The 22646-nt window shown below is 46.6% G+C and overlaps 1 protein-coding gene across 3 annotated transcripts in view; it reads right to left on the bottom strand.

Moving 5' to 3' along the window:
- The window catches only part of LOC129830841 (cAMP-specific 3',5'-cyclic phosphodiesterase 4C-like), a 61870-nt gene that overhangs the window by 5691 nt on the left and 33533 nt on the right, over positions 1-22646 (bottom strand). For 2 of the 3 annotated variants that reach the window (XM_055893624.1, XM_055893634.1), the window contains exons 3-8: positions 22049-22085; positions 21796-21866; positions 19971-20020; positions 19431-19543; positions 1583-1676; positions 11-195 (exon numbers count right to left, since the gene is read on the bottom strand). In XM_055893624.1, coding sequence (XP_055749599.1) covers positions 11-195; positions 1583-1676; positions 19431-19543; positions 19971-20020; positions 21796-21866; positions 22049-22085 — 550 coding nt within the window. Of the gene's footprint in view, positions 1-10; positions 196-1582; positions 1677-8997; positions 10711-19430; positions 19544-19970; positions 20021-21795; positions 21867-22048; positions 22086-22646 lie in introns of those variants that run through there. The other variant, XM_055893643.1, reaches the window with a different exon arrangement.

Below are 22646 nucleotides of genomic sequence, written 5' to 3'. Positions count from 1 at the left end.
TATACAGTACCCTGGCCAGTGCGTCCTCCTGTTCCGTCTTGACTCCAAAGCGTGGCATGGTGGTGTTGATGGACAGGCTGGAGCTGTGTGTCAGCTTCTTCACTCCACTGATATGACACATGGGCTTGTCACGCTCCCGCTCCCGTTCCCGTTCCCGCAGGGTCGGAGACGGGATCTCTACCTCATTCTGCTTATCTGGAGGAGACATGGAGGTCAGAGGTTAATTACAATACTTTTGAATGCTTGTTATAAGCATGCATTTATAACTTATTATTATAAAGGCTATAGTGTGCTATATCTCTATAGTATGCATCATTACTGGGCTCACTTGTAAAGAGACCCGAGTCTAAATGACTGCCTGCACTGTAAACCCCAAGGCCTTTTTAACTCAAATACTTCTAGTAAGTTGAACTTACGAAATCACATTAACTCAATTTTCTAAAGATACGACAACAAATGAACTTTTCTCCCAGCATGCTCTAATGCAGGTTGATTTTTGGGAATTGTTTTTAATATCTGTGTTTTTGCATGCACTTTGAGTGATTGATTGATTAATCTTATGTTACACACAGTTAAATAACATACATTTTTTCTAAACTAATCCAATCATTTAATTAGATTTTTTACACCCGTTACAGAAATGTTTGTTCCAATTTAAATGGCTTAGGTGGTCTCCTCACACTGTTCCTAACACATTTCTACTGTTGGATAGCCTAACTCTGGCTGGATTCCAATAGGAATTACATGTCACTCTGCAAACCAGCATAAAGTGTCTTGCAGGTAGGGTTGCAAAAGTCTGTTTTTTTTTTCTCCAGAAATCTGGGTTAGAAGATTCCTGGAAATTCTTCAACCTCTATTTTTGGGGGGAAAATCTGGGAATATTGGGAAAGTTCCCTGAATTTTGAGACTTACTTGCAGGCCTGATGTGGCCTGTCAACCATGAGTTTCAAGCCACTGTATTAGAGTAAATCTAGGCCTCAACATGAGGCCTTAAGAGATATGTTATGTTCAATTATAATGATAAAATTTACCTAGGAATTCACTTGGGGAAGGCCATAGCACTGAAAATGAACGAATTCCACAACCATGTTTCTGTCACTACCAAATACAGTCATGGGTGATGATTCCACAATTCACTCAAAAAGGCAAGGTACACTGGGAAATTATATTGGGGGCGTGGCTTAAAGTGGGCGTTACTCTGATACAACTCAAATCAGGACACCCTACAAGCGCACAGTAACTCTATCAGTTTGATTAATAAATACAAAATCACTTTAAGTAACTGTACTCAGATATATTAAGTTCAACGTGTTTCCTCAAAAGTTTTGAGTAATGACAGCACATTGGGTTTAACAGTGTGGATAAAGGTTAAATAACAAAAATGCATTATACTGGTCAGTATTAACTAAAATATAACCCTCTTTCTAAATGGCAGCCGTATAGTGCACTACTTTTAACCAGAGCCACATACATAGAGCTCTGGTTAGTTTTCTAGAGGATAGAGGACTGAGGTGTATAAGTGATAGAAGACAGACAGAGACCCAGTCAGGAGTGCAGGTGAAAGGGGAGGTGTGTGACTCACCCAGGAAGGTAGTGGAGATGTATTCAGACACCTGGTTCCCTGAACGACTCATCTCTGACAGGTGAGATAGCTCCCGGTTCAACATCCTCTTAAACTGGGGCAGGAAATGGAGAGAGAGATGGAGAGAGGGATGGCGAAAGGAAGAATGAGATGGAGAGAGGCAGAGCATTATATTATTACCAAGAACAGGGAAGACAGAAGTTAGAGGTATTGCTTGAATAGTGTCCCTGAAATAATGTTACAACTGGAAAGTCTTGGACACAAAGCTACACTTGGCCTCAGAGTAGTACTGTTGAAAATCCACAAATATGGAGAGAAAGCTGCTACATAACATATTTTTTAATAAATATATATATAAAATAACAAACAAGCAACTTCTGCACAATCCAAAGTCAAAATGAGACCCCACTCTTTTTATATGTATACAGTAGGCCCATGTTTCCACTGGATTTCATACCATGCCAAAAATAGCACATCGTAGTCCATAAGAAAGGAAATCTGTACAAATCCCTTTTTAGCAAAATACATCGAACACATTGTTTTGAAAAACAAAACAATGGGCAGCAGGTAGCCTGGTGGTTAGAGCAAAGATATTTATAACTAACCCAAGATAGTTCATCTGTGTCATTTTCAATGGGAGCAGATGAAGCATAGCGGGCAGAACAAGCAAGGTGGTTGGCAGAGCCAAGCACGAGCTAACAACATCCCATTGGCCAATTCTAGCATGTGCTTGTGCATCAACTCAATTCACCCTTGCACTCCTTGTAAACAATGTAATTAAAAAAAAACTTTGTCAAAGGATCACATCTACAAAATTTTGCGCACTCTGTTCGGTCTACAAAACTTAGTGCACTCTGTTCGGTCTACAAAACTTAGTGCACTCTGTTCGGTCTACAAAACTTAGTGCACTCTGTTCGGTCTACAAAACTTAGTGCACTCTGTTCGGTCTACAAAACTTAGTGCACTCTGTTCGGTCTACAAAACTTAGTGCACTCTGTTCGGTCTACAAAACTTAGTGCACTTTGTTCGGTCTACAAAACTTAGTGCACTTTGTTCGGTCTACAAAACTTAGTGCACTCTGTTCGGTCTACAAAACTTAGTGCACTTTGTTCGGGCTACAAAACTTAGTGCACTCTGTTCGGTCTACAAAACTTAGTGCACTTTGTTCGGTCTACAAAGCTTAGTGCACTCTGTTCGGTCTACAAAACTTAGTGCACTCTGTTCGGTCTACAAAACTTAGTGCACTTTGTTCGGTCTACAAAACTTAGTGCACTTTGTTCGGTCTACAAAACTTAGTGCACTCTGTTCGGTCTACAAAACTTAGTGCACTCTGTTCGGTCTACAAAACTTCGTGCACTCTGTTCGGTCTACAAAACTTAGTGCACTCTGTTCGGTCTACAAAACTTATTGGTGGGGAGTGGAAATTCCAACCAGAGGCTTCAGATTTATACATCTGGTGAAACATCTGGCTCTATCTGTGGTTAGAGCATTGGGACAGTAACCGGAAGGTATTTAGTTCGTATCCCCGAGCCGACAAAATGAAAGATCGTTGTACCCTTGAGCAAGGCACTTAACCCTAATTGCTCCCTGGGTGTCTCAGGGGGAGTTAGGATATACAAAACACACATTTCCAATTCACACATACGCATTCAAGGTTTTTTTTCAATCACTGTGGCACATTGTTTCAGGTATAAGTCGTTTCTTTTCAAAACTCTAAGTACAAACCTCTAACCTGATAACACTTGTAATGCACCCTATCTTATGTTCAGAACCTTTCATTGTGCATTCATTGGAGTTGAACACATCGTTCACCCTTGAGTCACTCATGCAAAATCTGTTCTCCGTGAAATACCATGAGAACATTTAGTTTAGTCATCAATACATCAGGCTCACCATTACGTCATTTTAACTACCATTTTTAACTAACTAAGATACTTTCTTTTTTAAGCGCTTTTTGAAGTGCTGAATAAAAATAATAGTAGTTGTATTGTTAACAAATCATATCAAAAGTACAGTGAATATTGCATTTTGAAAAGCAGATACTTAGATTGAATACGCTTCCAAATTGAAGGAGTGATTTGGTGCAGTGAACAAGTGACTGTGAATTTGTTTGTTGTACTACTCAGTCAATTGAAGATGTACTTAGAGTTTAGATTTTTGTGCTTAGACTGTTGAAAATGTACCACATACTTGTGAACATTGCACCAACGTGACTGACAAAAACTGTAATACGTATTTGAGTATGTGTGAAATAGAACAAATGATTATTATTAATATGAACCACTATACCTCATTCAGGATACAGGTCATACCAGTAAACAAAAACTAATACTGCACATCGGCTCTAACCTCAATCAAAAATGTCAACAATGTAGCAAAATATGAATTGTGTTTGATACTGATGTATCACACATCTACTGTAAAATAGTGAAATAGAATTCCTAAAGAACACATGGGTTTACTATACAACTTTCATACAGTACGGTGTGACCTTGTCAACAGGCAACCACTGCAGGAGCCTGACAAAGCAACAGCATGTTGGAGCAATGGTGGAAGAGCTGCCCTTTTCCTACATCACGTTCTGTGTCTTTTGGTGATGATGTCACACACCCTGCCTGCACAATGTCTGCTGGAATGCAGGTGAGAAAAAGACACGGAGCATGAATAGGATACATATGTTCCATATGGCTAAACAGAAAATGTAATGTTGCATAGACTTCATGTCGCGATATCTCAACCAAACATGAGCGGATCTTGAAGACTGGTAGTGGAATGTGTTTTGTTACTAACAGAGGCAGTCACGTGCAAGCAGGCGCAGTGCGATTCGGACAAGTCCCCTCAGTCTGTGTCCTACTGACTGATCCTTCACACATAATAATCTCCATGGCAACCATAGAGGTTGCCCTAGCAACTGCCTCCTCACAGTCAGTCCTGCAGCATGATGGGAGCGAGGGAGGGAGGCGGCTGCTGCTTGGGTGACAATCTCAGAGAGTAGGCAGGTGTCTCTGACCTTTCTCAAGGTCAATCCTCTCCATTCCTTTCCTCTCCTCTCCTCTCCTCTCATCTGCTCTACTCTCCCTTGTTCTCCTCTCCCATCCCCTGTGTTCTCCTCTCTTCTTCCCTCCACTCTTCTCTGCTTCTCTCTCCATCTCCTTATTTCTCTTACTCCTCTTCTCTGCTTTACTCCCCTTTCCTCTCCATTTTCTGCTCTCTCTTACTCACCTATTTTTACTACCTTCCCTTCCACTCTCTCAATCTTCCCTCTTTCACTCATACCTTCCTACTTCTATTTTTACTGGGTGAGGCCCACTTACCACACCAGCCAATCCCTACCTCTCTCTGTCTCTGTCTCTGTCTCTGTCTCTGTCTCTGTCTCTGTCTCTGTCTCTCTGTCTCTCTGTCTCTCTGTCTCTCTGTCTCTCTGTCTCTCTGTCTCTCTGTCTCTCTGTCTCTCTGTCTCTCTGTCTCTCTGTCTCTCTGTCTCTCTGTCTGTCTCTCTCTCTCTCTCTCTCTCTCTCTCTCTCTCTCTCTCTCTCTCTCTCTCTCTCTCTCTCTTTTTTTTATTTTTATTCCAGTCCAACCAGGTATTAGTGACAGTTCGACAAGGTTAGAACAGTCAGGTCCCTTTCCCTCCATCAGAAGCCACTACAACAGATAGATAGAGTAGATAGATAGATAGATAGAGTAGATAGTCATGATAATGCACCAGGTAGGTACTGTGGACTAGTTAGCCAGTCAAAGCCAGTGACACAGTTATGCTGCAGTCTCCATCTCTCTCTCCATCTCTTTACTATATTGAGTCATAATCTGCCAACCAACACAACCCCAGTGCCAGGACACACAGACAGACGCCGCACCACGCTACCGTGCTTCCTCATATGGCCCCCTGACTGATGGAACACAAGATGCCGGGGTGAAGGTGTGAGAGACGCAAAGGGGCATCATCAACCCTCTGATAACTGACTAACATATGGACACCCAGGCAAATGTGACATGTATTGTAACAGGCAGGCTCTCCTGCACTTCCTGTTTTTCACATTACAATAGCAGTTTACAGTAATGCTCTTTGATGATATCATGGTGAATCAGCTCTCACAACCAACCAACCATTCAATTTCACTTTGTTTATCAAAGTACTGTATATGCATTAAATACTTTTTTTTTTGCTAATGGTAAGGCTGGTAAGGCTATCTTGTATCAAAACAAGAGTTGTCATATTGCAGCAGATTGCTAAAAACACTGTATGCAGAGAGATGGGGGAGTGGATACAGCTAGCACAGTTGGTTACTTGGAAGTTGTTGGAGCGTCATTTTTTGGTTTCCCATTTGTTCTGGGAACAAAGCCATACGTTTCTTGACTGGTAATACGTAAGGTTTTTTTACATTCTGAGAACGGAAATTAAAATTTTGCCTGTTATGGGAATGTACATTTTTAGGTTGCAAGGAGGTTCTGAGAAGGTTTTACTATGGTTCCCTGAAAGTTTTCCTGGGCAGTTTTATTAATCTTCTGAGAACAGAAATGATAGGTAATTTGAAGGTAATTAAATAACGTTCTGAGAACATGTTTCAATAAGACTTTTAATTACACTGCTAGCTTAGTTTGGGTTAACTGTTTTTAACTGTTTAGAAACAGTTCAAAATTGCAAACACATTTATTTTTTATTGTGGCACGGTGTCAGGGAAATTCTAACCTATGATCTTACACTATGTATACAAATTAGTGAATTCGGCTATTTCACCCACATCTGTTATTGACAGGTCTATAAAATCGAGCACACAGCCATGCAATCTCCATAGACAAACATTGCCAGTAGAATATCCTTGCTGAAGAGCTCAGTGACTTTCAACGTGACACCAGAGCTGCCCTGGTCAACAATAAGTGCTGTTATTGTGAAGTGGAAATGTCTAGGAGCAAGAACGGCTCAGCCGCAAAATGGTAGGCAACACAAGCTCACAGAACAGGACTGCCAAGTGCTGAAGCGCGTAAATATCATTGGACTCTGGAGCAGTGGAAACACGTTCTCTGGAGTGATTGATCACGCTTCACCATCTGGCAGTCCGACTGATGAATCTGGTTTTGGCGGATGCCAGGAAAACGTTACCTGCCCAAATGCATAGTGCCAAATGTAAAGTTTGGTGGAGGAGAAATAATGGTCTGGGGCTGTTTTTCATGTTTGGGGCTTGGCCCCTTATGTCTAGTGAAGGGAAATCTTAACGCAACAGCATACAGCATGACATTAATTGGAACGCCGACTACAAGCCAGGCCTGCCCTACCTCACTAATGCTCGTGGCTGAATGGAAGCAAGTCCTCACAGCAATGTTCCAACATCTAGTGGAAAGCCTTCCCAGAAGAGTGGAGGCTGTTATAGCAGCAAAGGGGACCAACTCCATATTAATGGCATATATTTTGGAATGAGATGTTCGACGAGCAGGTGTCCGAAATACTTTTGGTCATGTAGTGTATATTCTCTATCCATTGAATAAGTCCACTGCGCCACCAGGATGGTCTATTTCAGTCTATTCAAATAGACCCCATTTCAAAGGAAACCTGCACTCATTAGGATCAGGTGTGGCCAATTACTGGGCGCGGCCAACACACCTGAACACACTTAAGAGAGAGGATAGAGAAAGTTTTGTTGATGCTTTGAACGGAATGTATGTATTTTTAAATTACATTCGCAGAACATTCTTTGACTGTTACTAATGTTTTCTTGTGTTTCTTATGGAAAGTGTTCTTAAAGTTCTGAGAACATGATTTTAAATTGAACCACGAGGAAACCTGTATGAAACATTATGCTGAAGTACTGAAATTCCCACGTTGTTTCTTAACATTCTCTGAACTATTTGAGAATATTCCTCATGTTAAACCAGTTGGAGAACGTTCCTACAACATTACCAACATTCTAATTAAAGCTAACCATGTTTGAACTTTTAGGTCATTTTTGTGCTGAGAATGTTCCAAAGCCAAGCAACTGTTCTGCAACATTCCCACAAAGTTTTGGGTAGGTTATGTGCAAAACAGCCATAAGACAACCACGCTCTCACCAAGCTCTAAGAAACATACGGTTCTGAGAACGTTCTGTGCTAGCTGGGTAAGATGTTGTTGTATGTATCTCAGTAAAGCACAGACAAGACAATGGTTCACGAGGGCACAGTCACTGCCACGGACAAGAGAGCTCGGTCAAAATAACAGGGTCAGTAGCTGGTTTGATAGAGACATATACCATCAACTACACACTGCAACATTAATAATATGTCCGTAAGTCCTATCATGTCTCGGCCTCTCAAAGAAAAATACAAAACTATTCTGACATTGACTAAGATCACCGGACAACAATGAGATAAACACACACAGCATTGAGCTGAGATATCCTTCACTGACACAAACACTGAACCTGTGTGTACGTGTGCGTGTGTCTGTGTGTGTGTCACATGCTCAGTCCGTTTCTGTGGTGACAGGTTTTCATCTAAGATATCCTTCACTGACACTAAACACTGAACCTGTGTGTGTGTGTGTGTGTGTGTGTGTGTGTGTGTGTGTGTGTGTGTGTGTGTGTGTGTGTGTGTGTGTGTGTGTGTGTGTGTGTGTGTGTGTGTGTGTGTGTGTGTGTGGAGATGGACATCTTGTGATAAAGCAGGCTACCTGCAGCAGAAATATTTAACTATTTCATACCTTGCCTCACAACCACTTCCAAATGATTCCCATATGCACCTTTTATGGGTATCTGCATTGATGTATGACTATTCCTGTTGACCTGTTCTGGATACATCTGTCTGTTTATTAAACTGCTGAAACAATAGGACAATAAAGATTTTCTTAATAGGAATTTCTGTACGATTTTAAGGGTATTGTCTGTGGTTCGAATGGAGGAAATGAGTCTCTAAGGTGAACAGTTTTGAGTTTATATCTTCAGGTTGAAGTGTACTGCAGCTGAGGTTTAGTGCGCTCAGCACCACGGGCAGCATGACGACACATTACAGGGGGAGTTTAGGGTTAATAAACTCTGAAAACTCAATGCCTTTTCCCCTTCAGTGCCCACATGCATAAATAATGCGTAGAATGTGAAAACAGAGTTGCTGAGGGAAAATATAAACACACAGTCACTCAACATACACCCTGTTATGCCTGTAATCTACAAGGATATAGGCTGCTTTAAGACATCTTTAGGTCATCTCCTCTCTGTCCAACTGGTTCCTGCAATCCACACAACTACAACGCACACAACTGACATGCTTCTCTTTTCAACATGAAACTTCAATGGCTTAACAAAATCGCACCTACTAAGTAGAATTGACAGCATATATAATGCACAGAACAACAAGGGTGGAAAAATAGTTAATCATAACAGCTATCCAAGATGGCCGCCTGGCTGTCTGGCCCGGTTCCCTTCCCCTCCCAGCCCTTCTAGCCCTACCTGGTCCCACCATCCAATGAGCCATGGTCTCGAGCAGGTCTCACAGAACAGGTCTACCAGAGGTGTCCTGTGCTCCGCTGCCATCCCAGACCCTTCCAGAACCCCTCCGGCAGCCGCACCTAGGTCCAGCTCCAGGTCTGGCCCTCCTCCCCTCCCCTGCAGCTGGCTGTAGCTGGTGGAAGAGCGGGGCAGCCGGTAGCCGCCTGGCACGGGCGAGGGGCAAGGGGACGGCGAGGCGGGGTCAATGGCCTCTACCACACCCATGCTTAAGGTGACGGGGGGCGAGGGGCGCTTGCCCAGACAGGAGGACCGGTAGTGGAGCGGGCTGGGGGTGGGGGCGCTGCAGGTGTCCCAGCAGCATGAGGAGGGATTCGTCGTCAGCGTGTGGGCAGCGTGTAGGCCGCAGCCGGCCAGGCCGGGACACTCCAGAGCGACAGCTTCCCCCCGCCGAGGGTGGGGGAGCGAGGGGTGGAGGGGGAGGGGGACAGGGTCCACTGGTGCTCACAGTCCGTCCCTACATGCAGTTCTCCTGGAAGCAGGCCACCCACCCAGTGCGTCCAGATATGGGCCCCAGTGTGAGGACGGTCCACAGATGAGGGTGCCCCGCAAACGGCAGGCCAGGAGCCCCCTGGATCCCCAAGCTCCAGAGACTACATCTCATCCCAGCTGGTGAGCAGAACTGACCCAAATCAAACAGCAGAGTGGGGAGAGGGGGAGAATAGGATGGGAGAAGATTGAGAGTGAGAGGGGGACTGTCTGAAGGGCAAACAGAGGCAATGGAGGAGGAGAGCGAAGAGAGAAAAGCCAAGATGTTGTAATGAAAGATAGAAGGTCAGACAGATAGACAGATGGAGATAAAAGAGGACAGAGGAGCTTAGAAGGATGGAGGGATGGAAAGACGGTGACGACAGGGTGGGAAAGATGACCGTAGCATTGAGCGATGGGACAGAGGAAGAGGACAGAGAGTGACAGAGAGAGAAAGGGAGACAAATGGCAATGGAGAGAGAAGAGAAGGAAGGCGAGACAGAGATAGAGAAATAGGGAGCCAGGCCTGTGATGTAGCTAGCAGACGGTCGGTCAGGCTACAGAATCACATCGGAGCTCTCGGTGTGGGGAAAAACAGGTTCTCTCCTCGTCTCCCTGCGTTGCGTCTACTCTGCAAAGTGCCCCTCCCCCACAGTGCACCGGATCCAGGGGCCGGGCCCAGTCGTCCTCCTGCTGCATCTGCCCTGTATGTGCCTCAGCGATGATCCCAACACACACACAGTCCACAGTCCTCCTCCCAGTAGCTTCCCCCGCAGTATCCCAGTCACTCCATCGTGTCTCCCTGGGCTGGTTAAATTATGTCTGAGGTTGAAACTAATCCAAGAGCTTCAGGCTCCCCTTATTTTCCCTTCCTCTTTCTTTCCTCCGCCGTAGCAAAGCCCTGCTGCCTCCTGTAGCGCCGTCTCCCTGGATGCTGTAGTCAGCCCTTGCAAGCTAATCAGCCAGACAGCGTGCACTTGTGTGTGTGTTTGTGTGTGTGTGTGTGTGTGTGCGTGCAGCCTGAATGTGCATGTGCTGCAGACAGCATGTACGCCTGTCGGAAATATGCGTGTGTGAGAGAGAGAGTGTGTAAGAGCGAGAGTACGAGGGAGGGTGTTCATATGTGTGTGTTCATGTTGGTGTGGTTTTGTGTGTATGTGTCTTTATGTCACCTGTCTGCTCTTAAAGACCACAGCATTCTCTCTGCTTCTCTGTCAGCCAGGAGCACACACACACACACACTCCTCCCTCTCTCACTCCATCTTTCTCTCTCTTGCCCTCTGTCTGTCTCTCAAACACAGGCATCCTTACACACATGCAAATCCAAACTGCTGTCTTTTGCGTTCTGAAACAGTTGCAACATGCTACATTCCCCTCAGGGTGACAAGAAAAACAAGAATACCACACTGTCTCTTTTAGACACAACACTGTTGAAGGATCCTTGCCTCTTTTTCATTGGTCGCTGCCCAGACCACAAGCCTTGTGGTCAGAGTGGTGAGCCAATGAGTAAAAGGGAAGGGCAGACCCTGTTGTTCGATAGCAACCAAGGTTACAGCAGAGACATCAGCATCAGGACCCGTTCCCCCACCTCCCTCTTCTCCTGTGCTCTGTGTCCTCCCTTCCCACCCACAAACCCTCACCCTCCCCTTCTCCTTCTCTCTCTCTCTCGCTCTCCCTCTCCATCCTACATTTTAAGCGGAACATCTCGCTGCAGCTCGTGCATTCATGTGCACAAATACACATCCGCTACAAACACAGACTCTAAACAGCAGTATACAGTATACACATATCACCCATACCTTTGTAAATATAGAGCATCTGACAAATCTTTTAGACATTCTGTGTACATGCACACATACATTCCCTTCGGCCTCAAAAGGACAATACACAAATCCCAAACATCACTGGGACTAACAGCTCCTGCGAGCCACAAGACTGTGATAGCCCACTGAGCTAAAAGCTAGAAATTATCCTGGGGAGCTAACCCAAGTCGTCACATGTCAGACAAGGTTACTCATCACGAGAGTGTGGCTGACCGAACCACCTCTGTTACATTAGCTTGGCCAGTTCACAGTCCACATTCACACAGTTCAGTTCCGCCAAATGCAAACAAGCCTCCCAGACATTAATGAAACATACAGTATGGGAGACTGATAATAGTATTGATATTTAGTTATGCACATTTGGACTAGGAAACACAAATACGTTGAGGTTGTGGTAGAGTGTATAGGAGGGGGGCATGGACAGATGAAGAGGCCAGGTGTAGTGTAGGGTTGTGGTGTGTGTAGGGTAGTGGCAGTTATAGTCTAGGGTAGTGGTAGTTGGGGTGTAGGGTAGTGGTAGTGGTAGTCTAGGGTAGTGGTAGTGGTGGTGTAGGGTAGTGGTAGTGGTAGTCTAGGGTAGTGGTAGTGGTGGTAGTAGGGTAGTGGTAGTGGTAGTGGTAGTCTAGGGTAGTGGTAGTGGTGGTGTAGGGTAGTGGTAGTGGTGGTGTAGGGTAGTGGCAGTGGTAGTCTAGGGTAGTGATAGTGGTGGTAGTGGTAGTGGTAGTGGTGGTGTAGGGTAGTGGTAGTGTAGGGTAGTTGTGGTGGTATAGGGTATTGGTAGTGGTGGTGTAGGTAGGGTAGTGGTAGTGGTGGTGGTGTAGGGTAGTAATGGTGGTAGTAGTAGGGTAGTGGTAGGGCAGTGGTAGTGGTAGTGTGGGGTAGTGGGGGTGGTAGTGTAGGGTAGCAGTAGTGGTAGTGGTGGTGTAGTGTAGTGGTGGTGTAGGGTAGTGGTAGTGGTAGTGGTGGTGTAGGGTAGTGGTAGTTGTGGTGTAGGGTAGTGGTAGTGTAGGGTAGTTGTGGCGGTGTAGTGTAGTGGTTGTGGTGGTATAGGGTATTGGTAGTGGTAGTGGTGGTGGTGTAGGGTAGTAATGGTGGTAGTGGTAGGGTAGTGGTAGGGCAGTGGTAGTGTAGGGTAGTGTAGGGTAGTGAGGGTGGGAGTGGTAAGAGACTGGTAGTGTAGGGCAGTAGTAGTGGTAGTGGGGGTGTAGTGTAGAAGTGGTGTAGGGTATTGGTATTGGTGGTGTAGGGTAGTGGTAGTGTAGGGTAGTGGTGGTGGTAGTGTAGGGTAGTGGTGGTGGTAGTGTATGGTAGTGGTAGTGGTGGTGTAGGGTAGGGTAGTGGTAGTGGTGGTGTGGTTAGTCATGGTGGTGGTGTAGTGGTGGTGGTCGTGGTAGTGGTGGTGTAGGGTAGTGGTAGTGATGGTGATGGTTGAAGTGGTGGTGTAGGGTAGTGGTGGTGTAGGGTAGTGTAGGGCAGTGGTAGTGGTAGTGTAGGGTAGTGAGGGTGGGAGTGGTAAGAGACTGGTAGTGTAGGGCAGTAGTAGTGGTAGTGGGGGTGTAGTGTAGAAGTGGTGTAGGGTATTGGTATTGGTGGTGTAGGGTAGTGGTAGTGTAGGGTAGTGGTGGTGGTAGTGTCGGACAGTGGTGGTGGTAGTGGTTGTGGTAGTGGCTGTGGTAGTGGTGGTGGTGCAGGCTAGTGGTAGTGGTAGTGGTGGTGTAGGGTAGTGGTAGTGGTAGTGGCTGTGGTAGTGGTGGTGGTAGTGGTGGTGCAGGCTAGTGGTAGTGGTAGTGGTGGTGTAGGTTAGTGGTAGTGGAAGTGGTATTGTAAGGTAGTGGTAGTGGTGGTGTAGGGTAGTGGTAGTGGTGGTGTAGGGTAGTGGTAGTGGTAGTGGCTGTGGTAGTGGTGGTGCAGGCTAGTGGTAGTGGTAGTGGTGGTGCAGGGTAGTGGTAGTGGTGGTGTAGGGTAGTGGTAGGGGTAGTTACGGGTAGTAGTATTGGTAGTGTCGGGTAGAGGTGGTGGTAGTTATGGGTAGCGGTACTGGTAGTGTAGGGTAGTGGTGGTGGTGGTGGTGATGTAGGGTAGTGGCGGTGGTGGTGTAGGGTAGTTGTGGTGTAGGGTAGTGGTAGTGGTGGTGGTAGTGGTAGTTGTGGTGTAGGGTAGTGGTAGTGGTGGTGTAGGGTAGTGGTAGTGGTGTTGTAGGGTAGTGGTGGTGGTGTAGGGTAGTGTAGGGTAGTGGTAGTAGTGGTGGTGGTGGTAGTTGTGGTGTAGGGTAGTGGTAGTGGTGGTGTAGGGTAGTGGTAGTGGTGTTGTAGGGTAGTGGTGGTAGTGGTAGTGGTGGTGTAGTGTTGGTGCAGGGTAGTGGTAGTAGTGGTGGTGTAGGGTAGTGGTAGTGGTGGTGCAGAGTACTGATAGTGGCGGTGTGGGTAGTCATAGTGGTGGTGTAGGGTAGTGGTGGTGGTAGTGGTAGTGGTGGTGTAGGGTAGTGGGGGTGTAGGGTAGTGTAGGGTAGTGGTAGTGGTGGTGTAGGGTAGTGGGGGTGTAGGGTAGTGGTAGTGGTGGTGGTGGTGTAGGGTAGTGGGGGTGTAGGGTAGTGTAGGGTAGTGGTCGTGGTGGTGGTAGTGTTGGGCAGTGGTCGTGGTAGTGGTAGTGTAAGGTAGTAGTTGTGGTAGTGGCTGTGGTTGTGGTGGTGGTAGTGGTGGTGCAGGCTGGTGATAGTGGTAGTGGTGGTGTAGGGTAGTGGTGGTGGTAGTGGTGGTGTAGGGTAGTGGCGGTGGTGGTGTAGGGTAGTTGTAGTTGTGGTGTAGGGTAGTGGTAGTGGTGGTGGTAGTGGTAGTTGTGGTGTAGGGTAGTGGTAGTGGTGGTGTAGGGTAGTGGTAGTGGTGGTGGTATTGGTGTTGTAGGGTAGTGGTAGTGGTGGTGGTGGTAGTGGTAGTGTAGGGTAGTGGTAGTAATGGTGGTGGTGGAGGTATAGGGTAGTGGTAGTGGTGGTGTAGGGTAGTGGTGATGTAGGGTAGTGTAGGGTAGTGGTAGTGGTGGTGTAGGGTAGTGTAGGGTAGTGTTAGTAGTGGTGGTGTAGGGTAGTGGTAGTGGTGGTGCAGAGTAATGATAGTGGCGGTGTGGGTAGTCATAGTGGTGGTGTAGGGTAGTGGTGGTCGTAGTGGTATTGGTGGTGTAGGGTAGTGGTAGTGATGGTGGTAGTGGTGGTGTAGGGTAGTGTAGGGTAGTGGTAGTAGTGGTGGTAGTGGTAGTGGAGGTATAGGGTAGTGGTAGTGGTGGTGTAGGGTAGTGGTGGTGTAGGGTAGTGATAGTGGTAGAGGTGGTGTAGGGTAGTGTAGGGTAGTGTTAGTAGTGGTGGTGTAGGGTAGTGGTAGTGGTGGTGCAGAGTACTGATAGTGGCGGTGTGGGTAGTCATAGTGGTGGTGTAGGGTAGTGGTGGTGGTAGTGGTAGTGGTGGTGTAGGGTAGTGGGGGTGTAGGGTAGTGTAGGGTAGTGGTAGTGGTGGTGTAGGGTAGTGGGGGTGTAGGGTAGTGGTAGTGGTGGTGGTGGTGTAGGGTAGTGGGGGTGTAGGGTAGTGTAGGGTAGTGGTCGTGGTGGTGGTAGTGTTGGGCAGTGGTCGTGGTAGTGGTAGTGTAAGGTAGTAGTTGTGGTAGTGGCTGTGGTTGTGGTGGTGGTGGTAGTGGTGCAGGCTGGTGGTAGTGGTAGTGGTGGTGTAGGGTAGTGGTGGTGGTAGTGGTGGTGTAGGGTAGTGGTGGTGGTGGTGTAGGGTAGTGGTGGTGTAGGGTAGTTGTAGTTGTAGTGGTAGAGGTGGTGTAGGGTAGTGGTAATGGATGTCATAAGGTGAATGCACCAATTTGTAAGTCGCTCTGGATAAGAGCGTCTGCTAAATGACTTAAATGTAAATGTAAATGTAATGTTGGTGTGGGTTAGTGGTAGTGGTGGTGTAGGGTAGTGGTCGTGGTGTTGGTAGTGTGGGGTAGTGGTCGTGGTGGTGTAGGGTTGTGGTAGTGGTATTGTAGGGTAGCGGTAGTGGTAATGGTAATGGTGGTGTAGGGTAGTGGTAGGGATAGTGGTGGTGTAGGGTAGTGGTAGGGGTAGTGGTGGTGGTAGTGGTAGTTGTAGTGGTGGTGTGGGGTAGTGGTAGTGTAGGGTAGTGGTAGTGGTAATGGTGGTGTAGGATAGTGGTAGGGGTAGTCGTGGTGGTAGTTGTAGTGGTGGTGTAGGGTAGTGGTAGTGGTGGTGGTAGTGGTAGTTGTAGTGGTGGTGTAGGGTAGTGGTAGTGGTGGTGGTGGTAGTGGTAGTGTAGGGTAGTGTAGGGTAGTGGTAGTGGTGGTGTAGGGTAGTGGTAGTGGCAGTGGCAGTGTGGGTAGACATAGTGGTGGTGTAGGGTAATGGTAGTGGTAGTGGTAGTGGTGGTGTAGGATAGTGGTAGGGGTAGTGGTGGTGGTAGTGGTAGTTGTAGTGGTTGTGTAGGGTAGTGGTAGTGGTAGTGTAGGGTAGTGGTAGTGGTAGTGGTGGTAGTGGTAGTGTAGGGTAGTGGTAGTGGCAGTGTGGGTAGACATAGTGGTGGTGTAGGGTAATGGTAGTGGTAGTGGTAGTGGTGGTGTAGGGTAGTGGTAGTGGTAGTGGTAGTGGTGGTGTAGGGTAGTGGTAGGGGTAGTGGTGGTGGTAGTGGTAGGGGTAGTGGTGGTGGTAGTGGTAGTTGTAGTGGTTGTAGGGTAGTGGTAGTGGTGGTGGTGGTAGTGGTAGTGTAGGGTAGTGTAGGGTAGTGGTAGTGGTGGTGTAGGGTAGTGGTAGTGGCAGTGGCAGTGTGGGTAGACATAGTGGTGGTGTAGGGTAATGGTAGTGGTAGTGGTAGTAGTAGTGGTGGTGTAGGGTAGTGGTAGTGGTAGTGGTAGTAGTAGTGGTGGTGGTAGTGGTGGTGTAGGGTAGTGGTAGTGGTAGTGGTGGTGGTAGTGGTAGTGGTGGTGGTAGTGGTGGTGTAGGGTAGTGGTAGTGGTAGTGGCAGTAGTAGTAGTAGTGGTGGTGGTAGTGGTGGTGTAGGGTAGTGGTAGTGGTTGTGTAGTGGTGGTGTAGGGTAGTGGTAGTGGTAGTGGTTGTGTAGTGGTGGTGGAGGTGTAGGGTAGTGGTAGTGCTAGTCGTGGTGTAGGGTAATGTAGGGTCGTTTTGGTGGTAGTGTATGGTAGTGGTAGTGGTAGTGGTGGTGGTGGTGGTGGTGTAGTGTAGTGTAGTGGTAGGGGTAGTTACGGGTAGTAGGATTGGTAGTGTAGGGAAGTGGTATTGGTAGTGTAGGGTAGTGGTGGTGGTGGTTATGTAGGGTAGTGGTAATGGTGGTGGGTAGTGGTCGTGGTGGTGTAGTGGTGGTGGAGGTGTAGGGTAGTGGTAGTGGTAGTGGTGATGTAGGGTAGTTGTAGTGGTGGTGTAGGGTAGTGATTGTGGTGGTGTAGGGTAGTGGTAGTGGTGGTGGTAGTGGTGGTGTAGGGTGGTGGTAGTGGTGGTGTAGGGTAGTGTATGGTAGTGGTCGTGGTGGTGGTAGTGTAGGGTAGTTGTAGTGGTAGTGGTAGAAATGGTGTAGGGTATTGATAGTGGTGGTGTGGGTAGACATAGTGGTGGTGTATGGTAGTGGTAGTGTTGGTGTAGGTTAGTGGTGGTGTAGGATAGTGGTCGTAGTAGTGTAGGGTAGTGATAGCGGTGATGGTAGTGGTAGTGGTGGTGGTAGTGGTGGTGTAGGGTAGTGGTAGTGGAGGGCAGTGTTGGTGGTGTTGGTGGTAGTGGTGGTGTAGGGTAGTGGTAGTGGAGGGCAGTGTTGGTTGTAGTGGTGGTGTAGGGTAGTGGTAATGGTGGTGCGGGGTAGTGGTAGTGGTGGTGTGGGGTAGTGGTAGTGGTAGTGGTGGTGTGGGGTAGTGGTAGTGGTGGTGTGGGGTAGTGGTAGTGGTGGTGTGGGGTAGTGGTAGTGGTAGTGGTGGTGTGGGGTAGTGGTAGTGGTGGTGTGGGGTAGTGGTAGTGGTGGTGTGGGGTAGTGTTAGTGGTGGTGTGGGGTAGTGGTAGTGGTAGTGTAGGCTAGTGGTAGTGGTAGTGTAGGCTAGTTGTAGTGGTGGTGTGGGGTAGTGGTAGTGGTGGTGTGGGGTTGTGGTAGTGGTAGTGGTGGTGTGGGGTAGTGGTAGTGGTGGTGTGGGGTAGTGGTAGTGGTGGTGTGGGGTAGTGGTAGTGGTAGTGTAGGCTAGTGGTAGTGGTGGTGTAGGGTGGTGGTAGTGGTGGTGTGGGGTAGTGGTAGTGGTGGTGTAGGGTGGTGGTAGTGGTAGTGGTGGTGTAGGGTGGTGGTAGTGGTAGTGGTGGTGTGGGGTAGTGGTAGTGGTGGTGTGGGGTAGTGGTAGTGGTAGTGTAGGGTAGTGGTAGTGGTGGTGGTGGTGCAGGCTAGTGGTAGTGGTAGTAGTAGTGGTGGTGGTAGTGGTGGTGTAGGGTAGTGGTAGTGGTTGTGTAGGGTAGTGGTAGTGGTGGTGGTAGTGATTGTGTAGAGTAGTGGTAGTGGTGGTGCTGGCTAGTGGTAGTGATTGTGTAGGTTAGTGGTAGCGGTTGTGTAGGGTAATGGTAGTGATAGTGCGGGCTAGTGGTAGTGGTAGTGGTAGTGGTAGTGGTTGTGTAGGGTAGTGGTAGTGGTGGTGGTAGTGATTGTGTAGGGTAGTGGTAGCGGTTGTGTAGGGTAATGGTAGTGGCAGTGTAGGGTAATGGTAGTGGTGGTGCGGGCTAGTGGTAGTGGTTGTGTAGGGTAGTGGTAGTGGTGGTGGTAGTGATTGTGTAGGGTAGTGGTAGCGGTTGTGTAGAGTTGTGGTAGTGATTGTGTAGGGTAATGGTAGTGGTTGTGTAGGGTACAGGTAGTGGTGGTGCTGGCTAGTGGTAGTGATTGTGTAGGGTAATGGTAGCGGTTGTGTAGGGTACAGGTAGTGGTGGTGCTGGCTAGTGGTAGTGATTGTGTAGGGTAGTGGTAGTGGTTGTGTAGGGTACAGGTAGTGGTGGTGCTGGCTAGTGGTAGTGATGGTGTAGGGTAGTGGTAGTGGTTGTGTATGGTAGTGGTAGTGATTGTGTAGGGTAGTGGTAGTGGTTGTGTAGGGTACAGGTAGTGGTGGTGCTGGCTAGTGGTAGTGATTGTGTAGGGTAGTGGTAGCGGTTGTGTAGGGTACAGGTAGTGGTGGTGCTGGCTAGTGGTAGTGATGGTGTAGGGTAGTGGTAGCGGTTGTGTAGGGTACAGGTAGTGGTAGTGGTGGCTAGTGGTAGTGATTGTGTAGGGTAGTGGTAGTGGTTGTGTAGGGTACAGGTAGTGGTGGTGCTGGCTAGTGGTAGTGATGGTGTAGGGTAGTGGTAGTGGTGGTGCTGGCTAGTGGTAGTGATTGTGTAGGGTAGTGGTAGTGATGGTGTAGGGTAGTGGTAGTGGTGGTGCTGGCTAGTGGTAGTGATTGTGTAGGGTAGTGGTAGTGGTGGTGCTGGCTAGTGGTAGTGATGGTGTAGGATAGTGGTAGTGATGGTGTAGGGTAGTGGTAGTGGTTGTGTAGGGTACATGTAGTGGTGGTGCTGGCTAGTGGTAGTGATTGTGTAGGGTAGTGGTAGTGGTTGTGTAGGGTACAGGTAGTGGTGGTGCTGGCTAGTGGTAGTGATTGTGTAGGGTAGTGGTAGCGGTTGTGTAGGGTACAGGTAGTGGTGGTGCTGGCTAGTGGTAGTGATGGTGTAGGGTAGTGGTAGCGGTTGTTTAGGGTACAGGTAGTGGTGGTGCTGGCTAGTGGTAGTGGTGGTGTAGGGTAATGGTAGTGGTTGTGTAGGGTACAGGTAGTGGTGGTGCTGGCTAGTGGTAGTGATGGTGTAGGGTAGTGGTAGCGGTTGTGTAGGGTACAGGTAGTGGTGGTGCTGGCTAGTGGTAGTGATGGTGTAGGGTAGTGGTAGTGGTTGTGTAGGGTACAGGTAGTGGTAGTGGTGGCTAGTGGTAGTGATTGTGTAGGGTAGTGGTAGTGGTAGTGGTTGTGTAGGGTACAGGTAGTGGTGGATCTGGCTAGTGGTAGTGATGGTGTAGGGTAGTGGTACTGGTAGAAGTGGTAGTACCTTGTTGGAGGCCATGTCACCGACGCTGCGGTGGGTCTGGATGGTCTCCAGCTGGTCCAGACACCAGTCTAACTCAGCCAGAGTCTCCCTTGCCATCTGCTGGTACGTCTCATCTACACACATACACAGGAAAGAAGACGGGGGCATTGTGCTGTATGTATTATTATAACCGGTATTATCTCAGCATTGATATAATATAGTGTATCATAATATAATGGTCTGTGTCACGGTCATATTCTCTGCATCTGTTCTCTTGAACTGTATCAGCCAAATTGCTACATTTGTCATTTCTTAGAATTGTTCAGTTGAGACTTCAGATTGACACTTATTTATTCAAATCATCTGCAGAATTAAATGCAGCCTATCGGTATCCATTATTGAGGAAGCCACAGGCCATGGTGCTGCAAATTCTCCTATTAATATCGGTGCATTTTTATGAGTTTTTGGAAGCTTGAGTGCACACTACCAAAACACTGTGAGTTGTGTGGGAGAGTGTCCCCAATCAGTAGTGACTAAAGTTCATTTTAGCAGGAAACCTACCAGAGAGTGTTGCCTGGGGAACAGTGGGTTGGCTTGTCACTGGTGACCTCCTGTGGACAAATAGATCATTACAGCATCAGAGGAAATGATAAAGAGTGCTCTCTAGTGGACTCTAAGAACATTACAGTTGTATAGGGCATGAATTGAGAAGCATAACAACATAACACTGGAAATAGATAAGCAAACATATTTAACCTCATCTGTATTATGGACAATAACATTTGTGAGGAATCATAAACTATTTGCATAGATCTGCATCGCAGTCTTTTGAAATATTGTTGTAGCCAATAATATTAAAAACAATGCCTCCTTTAAGCGAGGCTCTCTCAGCTCTCAGCTGTCTCTTCCTCTACATGAAGGTTTAACTTGCAGTCTAGTGAGGGAGGATTCTGTTTGGAGCTGAGAGCATCATGCTCACTAATTATGGCTCTAGATAATTCCACGGTGCATTGTTACTGCTCATATTGACGTACTGCTAAAAAGCCTGCCAACTCATGCTCTGCCTGTTTCTTGCATTAAAAAGGAGGATATATTTAGCATTATTGACCACTTCTATCCTTGTGAATACCCAGTCAGTCAGGTAGTCAGTCTGTCTGTCAGTCTGTCAGTCAGTCAGTCAGTCGGGGTAGTCAGCCAGTCAGGCAGTCTTTCAGGTAGTCAGTCTGTCTGTCAGTCTGTCAGTCAGTCAGTCAGTCGGGGTAGTCAGCCAGTCAGGCAGTCTTTCAGGTAGTCAGTCTGTCTGTCAGTCTGTCAGTCAGTCAGTCGGGGTAGTCAGCCAGTCATGCAGTCTTTCAGGTAGTCAGTCAGTCAGTCAGGGACTTCCATTGGGGACATGATGATCTCAGCAGAACATGATAAAGACAGAATGTGATGAGTGTTGCCACATTATAGCCTACTGATATGACACAGTTCTGACCCAATAGAAGGAAGAAATGTGATATTTACTGAAACTACATATGAAGAGTTTCATTCAAAATCACTAAATATCCATTTTCAGAAATGTTGGTAAATGAACTGTTATTGTTGAACGAAATGATGAAAGAGATTGGTGTTTATTCACTATCTAATCATGGCATTTGGTTGTTCAACGACAGACATGCATTTGTTTAAATCTATCACTTGATCGTTTCATTTCAGAGAGACAAATAATAATGTTTTATTTTTGCAAAATGCTATATATCCGCCTCATTCTCAGAGAAATAAGGAGTACGGTTAGGTTTTACACAGTCAAATGTAACAAATAACAAAAAAAATTAAATAAGTAAATGTACTTATGATACATTTCTGACATCAATATAATAAAAAATAACTATTATAATAATTCAATACAGTATTATGATATCTGTATGTAAAACAAAACACATTTGACATTTGAGTCATTTGGCATCTGCTCTTATCCAGAGTGACTAGTGAGGCATTCATCTTAAGATACAGTATCTAGGTAAGACAAGCACATATCACAGTCAAATATACAGGATACAAACATTCCATTCCAGCTAAACAGTGGATATATAGCGTTTTGCAAAAAAATTATGTTTTCATACACATCTAAAATCTATTAAGAAAACATCTGAGAGCAGTAATATTTTACACACACATGAAGGTACCCACAATTAATCATTCCTGATGAAAAAAACACAAGTGTGAAAAATTGGTTGATATAGTGTTTTGGGAATAAACTCTTGATATTCCAGAGAGAATAAGGACTGCACAGTTACAATATAGACACAGTGGGAGGATATTATTCATGCTTCGATAGACAAGAGAGATGTGACCACATTAAGAGGGGTTGAAAGGGTAACGTGGCTGACGGAATGCTACTGACTTGTTAGTGGGTGTCGTGACATTGGCGAGGATGGTGAAGTTGCTTCTTACAGTTCGCAGACTGGCCAACACCTGGGGGATGGACGGACGGTGGGTGGTGGGGGCGGCGGGGAGAGGGGCAGAGAGCGGAGCGAGACAAATTCACTACATACTCATTTTAGCCCCTTTCAAGTTCTTTACTGCATGTTCTATCTTTAGGCAGGAAGGAGGAAGTGTACACCACTTCATCAACAAACTGCAGAGCTGGTGCTTACCTGAGCAAAAGGGGTGACTATGAGATCTTCTGCATGCCTGTAGAAAGAGAGATAGAAAATGAACAAAGGAAGGAGACAGTAAAGTCAGCAGGATAGATGAAGAGTTATCGCTGAAGTGTAACCTCTATGACAGTTTACATTAACACATACGGAATATATATGTGAACCAATGGTATCCATAGCCCTATCTGAATCTAAACCAAATATTTTTGGTTCTGACCAAAAAGCATCTTTCTGAAATGGAAGCAGGTCAAGACAAATTACACCGCTGTGAAGCGAAAAAGATTTTAGTATGAACATTAGCATAATACTGCGATAATCATAATAATCATAAATGCCTAGTCGGTTGATTGTGATTGTATAGTGAGTAATGTATGGTGTTGCAGAAATCTGGAATGTCAGTGAGGCCACTTTCACTCAGAGTGGTTTTAACCATGTGGATTAGCCAAGGTGGTTTTGATGGCATGTGATGAACACAGGAAGTGGAGATTGTAAGGGGGTACATACTCACCAAACCAGTGTTCAAATAGCACAATACTTTAGCTGGGCTTGATTGAGTTTGCCTGGCGCAATGGAACCAATGGAATAGTCTTATAAG

Source organism: Salvelinus fontinalis, chromosome 2 (assembly GCF_029448725.1).
Source record: "Salvelinus fontinalis isolate EN_2023a chromosome 2, ASM2944872v1, whole genome shotgun sequence".
Lineage (NCBI taxonomy): Eukaryota > Metazoa > Chordata > Actinopteri > Salmoniformes > Salmonidae > Salvelinus > Salvelinus fontinalis.
The sequence above is the reverse complement of the archived record's forward strand: the minus strand, read 5'-3'. Positions and strand labels throughout refer to the sequence as shown.